Source organism: Eptatretus burgeri, chromosome 4, assembly GCF_056783735.1.
Source record: "Eptatretus burgeri isolate ZD-2024b chromosome 4, Ebu_testis_v1, whole genome shotgun sequence".
Taxonomy (NCBI): domain Eukaryota; kingdom Metazoa; phylum Chordata; class Myxini; order Myxiniformes; family Myxinidae; genus Eptatretus; species Eptatretus burgeri.
The window spans coordinates 122,771,157-122,784,014 of record NC_140964.1 but is presented as its reverse complement, the minus strand read 5'-3'; the positions used below and the strand labels follow the sequence as shown (position 1 = coordinate 122,784,014).

Here is a 12,858-nt window from a genome sequence, read left to right as displayed (position 1 = left end):
CCTCATGCCAGGTGTTTCAGAATCTCCACTGATGACATGGGGTGAGATGGAGGGAACACCATTTGCATTGGACAGCCCCCACCCAGACCGCACACCTGGCCCTGCCTTTAAAGTACTTTGTTTATCTGTATTTTTTAACCATCTGAAGCTAAGGTTGTTGGTGTGAACAACCCATGTGTAAACTCTTCAGTTAACATGAAGACGACTTTTTGTCCTTTTGACATTTCCCTGTAAATCTTTTTGTCCCATTTGTAGATCCCAGCCCAAGGAAGGAGAGAGGTGTTGGGGTTGAAAATGGCGACCGAAGCAGCAGCGAAGCAGAGAGCCCGCAAGCAGGCAGCATTGCAACAAGTGTCACGAGCTCTCACAAGGTGACTGGTTGGTTGCCGACTGGAATAATGGCAAGGCACATGGGAAGACGTTCCATTGTTTTGGGCCGACGACTTTTATCCGCACTTGGGGAAGAAAGGACTGTGCGGAGCTGAAATAACTGAAATCATGATAGTTGGAATCATTTACTTTCAATAAAATAATAAAATACATTTTCACAGTGATTTGAGGCTCAAGAAGGAGCTTGTACATATATCATCCATCCATCCATCCATCCATCCATTGGAGCGTTGGTGCTGCCAAAGCAGTCTCCTTGGCTATTGGGCACAATCCTGGACAGGTCACCACCACTCCAACACAGTATACCAGCAAGCTGGTACTCATTTTGCTGACCTTGGAAGGATGACAGGCAGAGTCAACCTCACCTGGCATTAATTCAACAGCCAAGGGGGATTTGAACTCAGGATCAAAGGATCCCAAGCCCACCACCCTAAGGCCAAGGTCACATTTGCCACGGCGGCTGTGGGCTCTCCAAAATCTGCGGCCACTAGCAATTCTACGGCAGCCGCAGTACTTCCACGGTCACACAATGTTGCAGTCACATATGTTTTTATTTTTCGGGTAGCCGCACGGCATATTTATAAATTGTGGAGACCGAAAACGTGGGGGTGCCGTACGGTCTTTGATTTGATGTCGCACGGTGACCTTAGGGCGTCCCTGCGGTGGCAATATAATTTTCAAGGCAGACGCTGTTAGTCCTTTTTTTTACTGAAATAAAAATATACCGGTATATAGAACTGAATATACTATAACTATAATGTACCGTGGTCCCCCAGAATCCGAACGTCCAAGCTGTTTGAACAAATTAGAATCCGAACAATTTTTTCGAGAAAGTTTGGCCCTAAAAACCCAATACATTTTAAAAAAACCGAACAAAACGTAGCGTTCATGTTTGTCCACGTGTCTCCCCCACCTGTTCTACCCACATCTTCGCGCTTTGTTCATTCAGTGCGTCAGTGGAAGTACTCAGTCACATTTGCTCTACGGCGAGGATAAGGCGGCCGTACACCCTCTGAATTGACAGAAACGTGCAGCGGCCGCAGAGAAACTGAGGTGGCCTTAGGGTGGCCCAACGCCGTTTGGATATATTTTACAGGCCGTAAGGTCGCCGTGGAATTATGATGCGGAGTTATAACTTTTTTCATTTCTACGTTCGCCGTAGCAATTCGACAATCCGAAACAAAAAAAACTGGTAAAATTCCATATAGAAATGACTAAGGCAGCAAAGTTTTTCATGTGGCATCGAGTCCTCAAAGCTAAAGTTTTTATTTATTTTTTCTTCATATTAACATTCCTAACCAACTTTTCACCATTCCTCTCAAAGGAAGACTTCCTCCATGCTGTGATACCTAGCCTGTGGAGTGGCAAGATAGCTTGTGATTGGATTGTACCTCTTCAGAAATACAGTGATACCGTTCAAACTTGCAGAATTGTGCGACATATTGAAGGCAAAGGCTATCAGGGAGTGCAATCGCATTATGCGTGGTGTTGGCTTAATGGTTGGGGTGGTGGGCTTGGGATCCAAGGGTTCTGAGTTGAAATCCCCCTTGGCTGTTGAATTAATACCAGGTGAGGTTGACTCTGCCTGTCATCCTTCCGAGGTCTGCAAAATGAGTGCCAGCTTGCTGATATCCTGCGTCGGAGTGGTGACCCGTCCAGAATTGTGACCAATAGCCGAGGAGACTGCTCAAGCAGCACCAACGCTCTGCATTGAGTATGGTCGCAATGGATGGATGGATTAGCATGATCTATGTAGGCATGGCATGGAAACAAAACTGGAATCTCATTCACGTAATGCAAATAAATGATGTCTTAAAATCTCTGCTGAGGTGGAGTGATAAACTTTTATCTGAGGACCTGTTTGTACAGTGAGAGTTACGGTTCGTGATTTTCAAGTAACTCCTGCTTTCACTCACCCACAACCAGTGTTGGCTAGTATATTGTTTCTGGTTAAAATGCAGATATCATCACGTGCATGGGGTATCACGGGGGGGAGGGGGGGCGGGGGGGGGAAGTATCACAAGAGCAGCTCAAAAACGCGACCCACTTAAGGCCCACACCCCGACAACTGAGCGATGAATGGCTGGATGTTACTGCATGCCAAAGATGTTACATGCATGCCTTTTTCCAAACTTTCAATGGCTGTAAGGCCTAAGTCACATTTGCTCTACGGCGAGGATACGGCGGCCGTACGCCGTCTGAATTTACAGAAATGTGCGGCGGCTGCAGAGTTTCTGCAGTGACCTCAGGGTGGCCCTACGCCGTTTGGCTATCTTTTCCAGGCCGTAAGGTCGCCGTGGAATTATGATGAGGAGTTATAACTTTTTTCATTTCTACGTTCGCCGTAGCAATTCGACAATCCGAAACAAAAAAAACTGGTAAAAAAAATTAACCCACTTGTTACCATCCGTCTGGCCGCACATTCGCCTGCGGTCCCCTTGCAGGCACCTTGAGGCTACCTTGCATCTGCCTTAAATTCTATGGCCGCCGCAGGGCCCCCTTAAGGTCACCGTGTGACATCAAATCAAACACCGAACGGCAACCCCACGTTTTTGGTCTCCACAACTTCTAAGACCCAAGGCCGAAGTCACATTTGCTCTACGGCGGCTGTACGCCCTCTGTATTGACAGAAACGTGCGGTGGCCGCAGAGTTTCTGCGGTGGCCTCAGGGTGGCCCCACACCGTATGGCTATATTTTACAGGTCGTAAGGTCGCCGTGGAATTATAACGCGGAGTTATAACTTTTTTCATTTCTATGTTCGCCATAGCAATTCGACAAGTTGAAACAAAAAACTGGTTTAAAAAAAAAAAAACCCACTCGTTACCATCCGTCTGGCCGCACGTTCACCTTGGGCCCCCTTGCAGCCCCCCTGTGGTCGCCTTGCGGTCCCCCTGTGGTCACCTTGCGGTCCCCCTGCGGTCGCCTTGCGGGCACCTTGTGTCTGCCTTAAATTCTATGGCCGCCACAGGAACGCCCTGAGGTCACCGTGCGACATCAAATCAAAGGCCGTACGGCACCCCCACGTTTTTGGTCTCCACAATTTATAAATACATCGTGCAGCTCCCCGAAAAATAAAAACATATGTGACTGCTGCATTGTGTGACCGTGGAAATACTGCGGCCGCCATATTATTGCTCGTGGCTGTAGATTTTGGAGACCCCACGGCCGCCGTGACAAATGTGACTTAGGCCTAAATATGCCATGCGGCTCCCCGAAAAATAAAAACATATGTCACTGCTGCATTGTGTGACCGTGAAAATACTGCGGCCGCCGTATAATTGTTAGTGGCCGTAGATTTTGAAGACCCCACGGCCGCCGTGGCAAATGTGACTGAGGCCTAAAGGAGGCTTTCCATGCAAAATATTTTATAAGATTTCAATAATAATACACAGGCACAGCGGTATTAACAAATAATGAAATCTATATTCCCCATGGTGGCACATTCTCTCATGGGCCATTATGAGACGCATGGAGAGGACTCTAATCTTGTGCCATATCCAAGTACTGCGATCCTGGTCAGGACAAAGGAAAAAGCCGGGAGGATGGGAGCAAAGGAACAAAGTAACTTCAAGTGGGTCGGGGGTGCAGGAGAGCAAATGATTGGACTGGGGGTGGGGGGCTTAAGTGGCTGTCGTGGCAGGATTTTGTTTGGCTTGTTGGTGGGACTTGCAGCTTGGCGTCGTCATTGTCATGCCTGCTGGCATATAGATGGAGGTTCGGGAGCAAGTTGAGGCTGTCTGGTGCCCTCGCTTACTTCCTCTTTTCGGTTTTATTTCTCTCATGCCATTATCCACCTCCATATGCTCTGTCCTTCCAAACTCCAACAACTACTCATCATTCATTACTGTGCATGCCTTCTCTCGTATAGCCATGTGTGGAACGGAGTCATCGACACCGCCTCATATGGTTCAACTCCCTTCACACGGAGCAACGACTTCCACTGGCTCCACGCTGGTGGGGCCAGGCCCAACTTGCAAAAGAAGGACCTGTGGCTTATTAATAACGAACGTAGAGTTACCACGTACACGTATACGTAGAGTTCTGTAGATACCATGTATACGTCAGACAAAGAACCAAAATCGATGATCCAGCTCCTAGCCCCACCATCTTTTGAAATTGTCTTGATTCGCTGCCACATGGAGGCCGCCATATTTGTTCATGTTTCATTGTGGGTCGATTCGCCAAAATAAATGGAAAAACAATTTATTTTCATTTACTGATATCTTTTGCATACGAGTAACCAATAATAACAACGAGGATAACAAATCAGAGATTAAAAAAATAGTTTGCGTATTACGCATGCTGGAGGCGATATCGGATCCCAATGAGCTTCATGACAGGGCTGATCTTTTGTTTATTTGAATTACAGTATAAATCAAGCGTTGGTATTTGAGGTTTGCCCAAGTAGTTGTATATATAGTGTTGACACAATTGCATGATTTAAATTTTAAAAATTATTTCTGGACATATTTTTCAGTTATTTAGCTTTTTCCAGTTCTTCGTTCATTACTCGGCTTTGCCTGTTTCACATAAATTATGGTCTCGCAGGTATGCAAGGCAGCCCTTCCAGTCACGAAGGGCCAACAGGAGCAATACAACCACAATTATTCTCCTTAACACATAAACTACCAGGGCCCTCTTTACCACCCCCACTCCCCCACCCCCTTTATTTTCTTGCCATTGATGTAACAATATATTTCCCAACACAGGTGGTGCATGAGTGAAGGCAGTTTGGAACATCAAATAAATTGTTATTGCTTGCATTTTACAGGGTTGAAGCATCTGACTAGCACGCCTAATTCTTAGTATACCTGTTTGAGAGGTTAAAGCACCCGAGGCCTACCTCCAAGGGTGATGTCAACGTCTATGCTGTATGTGTTAATTTCCTTGCCGTCCTTGTGCCACTAGTTGCATTAGGCTGCAGAGGCAATTTCATTGGCCAGGCGCTAGTGGTTAAATCCTGGATGGATCACCACACTGACACAGGAGACTGGACTGAGTATTCCAGAAATTAGTAATTTTCTTAACGTGCTGGCGAGAGCTTACCTGCGCTTCGTGAAGAACACCACGAGATCTTTAACATCAATTACCTAATAATAGCAGATGGGGCACCGTTTAACATCCATCATTGGGACGGGCTTACATATTGTTGTCTCGTCCTGCCTACGAAACACCGAGATGACACTTTATAGCTGGGTCGACATTCAAACCCAGATGAGACAGCTCTGACAGAAGTGTTTTTTGCTTCTCCTTGTATATACAAGAACAGGTTTAAAATCTGACATTTTGGCACATGTACTATGTAAATTGTCCCAAAATAAAAGCCCTGCCTTTTTATTGATTGCAAAAGCTGGACTTGTGGAATAGAAGAGCAAGGTGACAGTAAATAAGGGTTGCATACTGAAAGTGCCTGGGAAGGCAATGGCAAACCACCCAGCATAACCCTTGCCAAGAAACTACTTTGGCAGCACCAACACTCTGCAACAGTATGGTACATCAGAATCGGAACTGACGGTCAAACACGAACAAGTTGGTGGATACCTCGATGGCGGTTGGTTGGCGGCCTCCATGTGGCAGCGAATCAAGACAATTTCAAAAGATGGTGGGGCTAGGAGCTGGATCATCGATTTTGGTTCTTTGTCTGATGTATACATGGTATCTACAGAACTCTACGTATACGTGTACGTGGTAACTCTACGTTCGTTATTATTAAGCCACAGGTCCTTCTTTTGCAAGTTGGGCCTGGCCCCACCAGCGTGGAGCCAGTGGAAGTCGTTGCTCCGTGTGAAGGGAGTTGAAAAATGGCTGTAAAAGCAAAATCAATTTGAACGAGCACTCCTAGAGCACGTACCTCCACCAGGCTGAACAGTTTACGTTTTGTATCCCACTGATAGGCCGGTTCTGGATCCAGACATAACCAAAATCTAATCGGCTTGTTCTTGTCACCTAACCAACTCATCCACCAAGTTTTGTCATAACTCGTCCACAACGTTTTTGAGATATCATGCTATTCTGTATGTTGTTTTTCGCCCCTTTTCTCATTGGTGAAGAATAACCAATAATTCTCAGATCCGGATCCGGATATTCACCAAAACCTAATAATTTCGTCGTTGTCATAAACCCTTAGCCTGGTGTTGGCTTAGTGGTTAGGGTGGCGGCTTGGGATCCAAGGGTCCTGAGTTCAAGCCCCGTTGGCTGCTGAATTAACACCAGGGGGTTGACTCAGCCTGTCATCCTTCCGAGGTTGGCGAAATGAGTACCAGTGTACTGGTCCCGGTGTATGCCCCGGTTAGAATAGGTGTACCATATCCCTGTGTGTCGTAAGAGGCGACCAGGGTTGGCGTCAGGAAGGGCATCCGGCCATAAAACATTGCCTCAAGAAAAAGCCAAACCCCTGCACAGCATGGAAAAATGGCTGTAAAAACGGTCTTTTTTGTCATAAACCCAATCTCTCCACCAAATTTCGTATGAAACCGTCTACAACCTTTTGATATATCCTGTTCACAGACGAACTAACAAAGTTTGACAGGGGTGAAAACATAACCTCCACCCACATTTGGTGGTGGAGGTAAAGATTGTTAACCTGAAGACAATCGTGTTGGCTGTGAGTTGGTTTAACAGGGGTAGAAGAGATCATGAGTGGGGATGGAAGATTATTATACAGGATTATTTTTTTTTATTTTTTTTTATTTTAGAACCCTAAATAATTCCCATGCACTAAAAACTATGTCTGTTGGGAACTCAGTGTTTTGCGTAAATGTAGCCTAATGTTACAGAAAGACGTTGCATGATCCTGAGAGTTATTAGGTATCACGTGACCCGGCAGTGACGTTTAACAGTTTTCACTCAGTCACGCCAAGGCAAATAATTATTGGCCCAATTGTCTTCTCAGAAACGGTAAACTCAGAACGTTACATCAACATGGTCCATGAGCTTCTTGGGCACCTTACAGAAGATGAAATCAACCAAGGATGGTTTCAGCAAGATGGTGCCACGAGTCACACTTCACGATACAGCATGAACGAACTTCCGCTACTCTTTTGTGACAGTGTAGTGTCCAAGCCATTATGGCCACCTCGATCCCCAGATTTTGCGTCGCCACATTTCTTTTCGTGGGGATATTTGAAGGATATTGTGTATGCTACAAATCCACACACTCTTGGTGAATTAAAAGCAATAATCAGTGACACAATCAGCAATATCCCCCCCCAAAAATGCTGCACTCTTTCGGAGAGCATGCTGTGAGGAATTAATTTGTGCCTGCAACATGGTGGTGGACACTTTCAGCACTTTATTTAAGGTAATCAAGTGTGTGGATCATGTTATGTCTTTCTGTAACATGAGGCTACATTTATGCAAAATATTAGGTTGCGAGCTGATATAGTTTTAGTGTACGAGAATGAGAATTATAGTGTCGAATATTTAAAAAAAAATCACCCTGTATGATGGGAATGAGCTTGCATTAAGCATCTAACAATATTTACCTGAATGGTTGTTTTTTTCCTCCAATTTTTGTTTTTTTTTAATCTTTCCTTAGTCCATCCAGCGGTGTGTTTGGTGGTTCGTTAACGCCAGCAATGCAACGCTTGGTTGCTCGCGCCTCAGCTCACGGCACTCCCACTGACCGGGCTCTCAGAGCAGCCTACACACCTGGCCGGACCTCATCCAGTCGTGAACAAGCTTCACCTGCAACGCCGGTATCTTCCAACCGGCCCTCACTGACAGACGGCTTGCTTGCTTTTCCTGTGGCTTGTCCTCTACCTTCTCAGTATATCACCGCCACAGAATCCAAACTCCAGGATGTCACAAGGAGAGAAGCACTGAAACCAACAGACTCTCAGTTACACAGAAGCAGAAAGAGGGCATCGGATTTCTTCTAAGTGCTAAGTGAAAAAAACAGAACAATATTTTGGGCAGATGAAAAGCATCATTTTAAATGATAGTGATCTATTCTTTTGTTTGTGTAAACCTCAGTGTTTGTCTTTATTGACAGATTTGCATTATTACTTGTAGCATTGCGAATCTGTCATCATGCCTGTGGTCATGGAAACGGCTCAATGATACAGCGCTGTTGCTCAGCCAAGGTAAAAATGTGACCAGGTTAAACATTACGAGGAATTCGGGGCATCAGAAAATTTGACTGCAAGTTGAAATGTCTTGGATTGTTCTGTGAATTTAAACCTTGTGTAGAGTTCCTGCCACGTAGTGAACTTGGAATAATATTCTCTGCATTCGGTTTTTCAGATTTCATCATCATTCGTTTTGGATCAAATGATTGGATCTGCTTGAGTCTAATACTTTTCCTTCTTATTAGTCCAGGAGCCAAATGTCATACAAGGCCGAGAAATATGAAAATGTAGCCCATCTTGTACTTATTTGGTTTAACTCTTTTTTTTTTTTCCAGCTTGGGACATACCTAAGGAACATATCCAGGCATATTGTAGTTCTGGATTGTGGTACGTATAAGTAATTTGCTGTGAGGGTGGAAACATACCAGGGGTAGGTTGCAATTTAACTTGTTTTGTGAAAGCAAGTTTTAGGATTTCTCGTGTTTTAGTGTATGTTTAGGATGCCAGAAATGGCTAATATATTATCAGTTATTAGCAAAAACTGATTTTACACATTTTCAATGGCTCGACAAAATTTATGTTCAAATCAATGAGAAAACAGGGTTACCAAAGTTATTTTTGGGATACACACAGATGTGAAACTATCAAAATTGGATCTTCTTTTATTTTATCTTCTGAGATGTGCAAAAAAAAGATTCAATGCTATATGAATACAATGTTATTGTTGTTCTTAGTTATTGGATAAGTTTGCATGAATTTTACGTGTGTATGTGTGTGTGTGTGTGTGTGTGTGTGTGTGTGTGTGTGTGTGTGTGTGTGTGTGTGTGTGTGTGTGTGTGTGTGTGTGTGTGTGTGTGTGTGTGTGTGTGTGTGTGTGTGTGTGTGTGTGTGTATGTATATATATATATATATATATATATATATATATATATATATATATATATATATATGTATATGTATATATATATATATATATATATATGTATATATGTATATATATATGTATATATATATATATATATATATATCTGAAACATTTTCAGTTATCCATAGAATGAAAGATTGGAATGTGGAACAGCTCAGGTAGAGGTTTTGAATAAAATCAGTCAATCCCATGAGACTCATGAATTTCTGTTTTTTTCTCACAATTATTCATCAGTGTCAGAGTCATCAGTGGAATGTACTTGGGTTTGGATGTTTTCCCATTGTTCATCGGCCATACAAAAACAAGCTTCTGTACAGATTAAGCCATTTGCTTTGCATCGAAACAAGTCATTCCGTCTACATGCAGACTTTTTGCATTTGCATGAAATGAGCTCGAGAATGGCAGTTGGTGCAGGTGCTTTTGACATGAGAAGTGGTTTTAGTATGCCACTGACAAGCTCCCAACCGTGTCCAGCAGGTGATGGCAAGTTCTGAATGGCACAGAGTGATTTCTTCCAAATATATTGTTGCGAATTCGCGCCTGCCGGCGTGCGGACGGCCACGTCACTCGAATCGCGACCGCGTCGCCCACCGGACGGACAATTCAGTCGTGACCCTCTCGGAACAACGCCGGGAGCTAGTCACGGGTGGGGGTTTAACCCCACCACGACCGTGCCAATTGCCCACCCGTGCAGGATAGGGTTGCTCGCCAAATTCGATCTACCTAAGTACCTGCGCGGATGTTCGAGCAGGCGATCGTACCACGCCACAGGCTGACTCTGGACACGATCCGCTTAAGCGGTCCGTTCCGTGCTGCAGTGATAACCGAGCGGTGTTATCGTCAGCCTCGACGGTTCCGATTAATTACCGGGCGTTATAAGCCCACTACGAACCCTTTACGTGAAGCAGGATGGAGGGTCAATAAAAGAGGAAAAGAGACGAAGCAGAGCGGGCACAGTTCAACAAGCAACCATTTTATTCACACGCACACACAGGCACGTATTTACAGCAATACACAATCAAAATGCGCATATAGTAACCAGAACAATAAAAGCAACGATGCAGAGCTACACCTGAATACGCGTACACACGGCAACACTTAAACAGTTCTACTTTAGCCAGACTGGCGCCACCCACGGACATTCACACCAAAACCCCAAAGAAAAGAAAGAAAGAAAGTCGCGACTTCCCTTTTGTCTCTGGTGCGTCCCTCTCCCGCGACCGTCAGCGTGGTCGCGCCTGGCCCCGACCTCTCTCGTGGCCGGCGAACCCTCTCCGGCAGTCCCCGTCCGGACGCACAGGTCCACCTCGCAACGGGCGCTGCCGCGTCTCCCGTCCGTGCCTTTGTGACAGGCCTGCTCGCCAAGCGCGGGCGCAGGACCTCTTCCTAATGACCAACCAACCGAACCACCAGCCAAGATGAAGAGAAAGAAGAAGCGCGAGAGGGAGCCTTTTAGGAAACCTTCTTTTTGGGAGCCTCTCATGGAGCTTTTCAGGGAGCCTTCTTTAGGGAGCTTTTTTTGTACCCGCCCGTGTCCGTCTTTTATCGCGCGGGACTCCGCCCTTCCGCCCCGCCCCGTTTTCGGCCCCGCCTCCTTTCAAGCTTCTTGGAGAAGCTTCTCGAAGGGGGCGTGCCCTCACGCTTTCCCTCCACCCCGCTCCGTCCGGGGGCCGAGAGAGTCGGTTCTTGGCTCGGAGCCAGGGAATTATTCCCCCATAAAGAGGCTCCACCTTCACATGACCTCTGACCTTTGACCTGCATCGCTCTTCCGCCACTCCAAAGCGCGGGGAAGTCAGACGGGAAAAAAGGCGGGAAAAGCCCACCGACCGTCCTTGTTGGTTTTTGTTTGCTCCTCCGTGGAGATTGTAACTGCACGGAGCCTGTTGAATGGCGAAGATGTGGTAGCGTAGATGGTGAAGGTGACGTGGTTGCAGTGTGGTTGGCACTGTGATGGGGATGGCATGGTTGTTGAAATGTTGTGTGTTTGAAATAAAAGACAGAAAAAGAAAAACGACTGACTCAAAGCGTCGCAGCCCGGATGAATCACATAAATTCCCTCTAGACAACGGGTTAGGGCTAACTACACATGCACCTATCAAGATATTTCACCTACAGGCCCTTTATGGTGTAATGCGAATTTCCACAGCCGTAACAATATGCTTGAAAATTGGCCCTCTCAATATGATGCCCATGACTGTTTGATGTTGGTGGCAAGTTCTCATTTTATTTCTGCTTTTGGCAGAATAGGAAATATCTAGTATCATCAGCTGTACTGTAACCATTTTTGAAATATAGTGCACAAATCAACTTTTCACATGAAGCTTGACACAATGAAGACAGATTGAGATTCTCTCCAAGTGGAGACAAACATTGTTGATGCTCATCAGATGCCTTGAGCAAATTAAATCCTTTTTTCTTGCCAATTCCAGAGAAGGCACTGGTGCTGTCACATCCAGTCAATGCGTGGAATCCAGGAAGAGCAGCACACATGGATGGACCAAGATCATTTGCTATTGTATGTATTGGCAAGTCACGTAACTTGTCTTTTGTACCAGTTCTGAACCACAGTTCAGGACAATGCATGGATGAAAAGAAGTAGGCACTTAATACTGCCACATCTGTATCTGGTGATTGTATAACCACTCTATCATGATCCTGAGAGGTATGAAAGGCACGCAACATCATGCGTGTATCTGCCTCTTCATGATCAGAGTGCAGCTCATCTAGACATTCAGAATGACCTAATGTGAGCCTTACAACCCTCAGTGGATCACAGAATCCTCCAGCAAGAACAACTGACTTGTCTGGTGGTAATGTAGCAGTACATGTGTTTGTCCACCTCTCACAAAGAAAATTTGTAAGGTTGGCCTTATTGACAGGATTACTCGCATCATGAATTTGTTCCACTGGGTTGGTATTGGAGTGTTTTCTCCAGCAATTTTTATTTCCAATGATGAGGATGATCCCCGTTTCAAACGTGTCTGCTCTTTGATCGAATCCTTCTTATCATATCGGTCAAAGACTATGTCAATTTGATTGCAGTCATTTTGGTTCAGTGCTTTTGTAAATGCTTCCCAATATTTATCTGCCAAAGCACCGAATGTTGTCACTCCAACAACCTTGATCATTTTCACCATTGCCATGGCATCTATTACAAATGCAGTCATTTGTGGTGGCTCTGAAATGGGTAATCTTTGAAACTTCTCTGTGTCTGTCTCTCGTAACTCCAGTAATGCACTCTTGGTGTTTGCTCGGAGAGTTCCATCGGAATGGGCCAAAGCAAATGGAACAGCTGACAGTTCATATGTCAGGACATCTCTCAGATCAACATCTCTAGATTTTGCTGCTCTGACTAATCGTCCAAAAAGCTGTCTGTCTGCATTGAGAACTTGTATCTTTTCTTCTCTCGTCTTCGTTTTTGTCTTCTGAACGAAGTTAGCAAATGTTTTCAATTTCAACTGTGGTACTGGGTC

The 12,858-nt window shown here is 45.1% G+C and overlaps 1 protein-coding gene across 1 annotated transcript in view; it reads left to right on the top strand.

Moving 5' to 3' along the window:
* ESS2 (ess-2 spliceosome associated protein) overlaps positions 1-9,575 on the top strand; it is a 47,152-nt gene extending 37,577 nt beyond the window's left edge. The window contains exons 9-11 of the mRNA XM_085879936.1: positions 12-112; positions 256-371; positions 7,929-9,575. Of these exons, the coding sequence (XP_085736062.1) occupies positions 12-112; positions 256-371; positions 7,929-8,271 (560 nt within the window). The 3' untranslated portion in view covers positions 8,272-9,575. The remainder of the gene's footprint in view (positions 1-11; positions 113-255; positions 372-7,928) is intronic.
* The last annotated feature ends 3,283 nt before the right edge of the window (positions 9,576-12,858 follow it).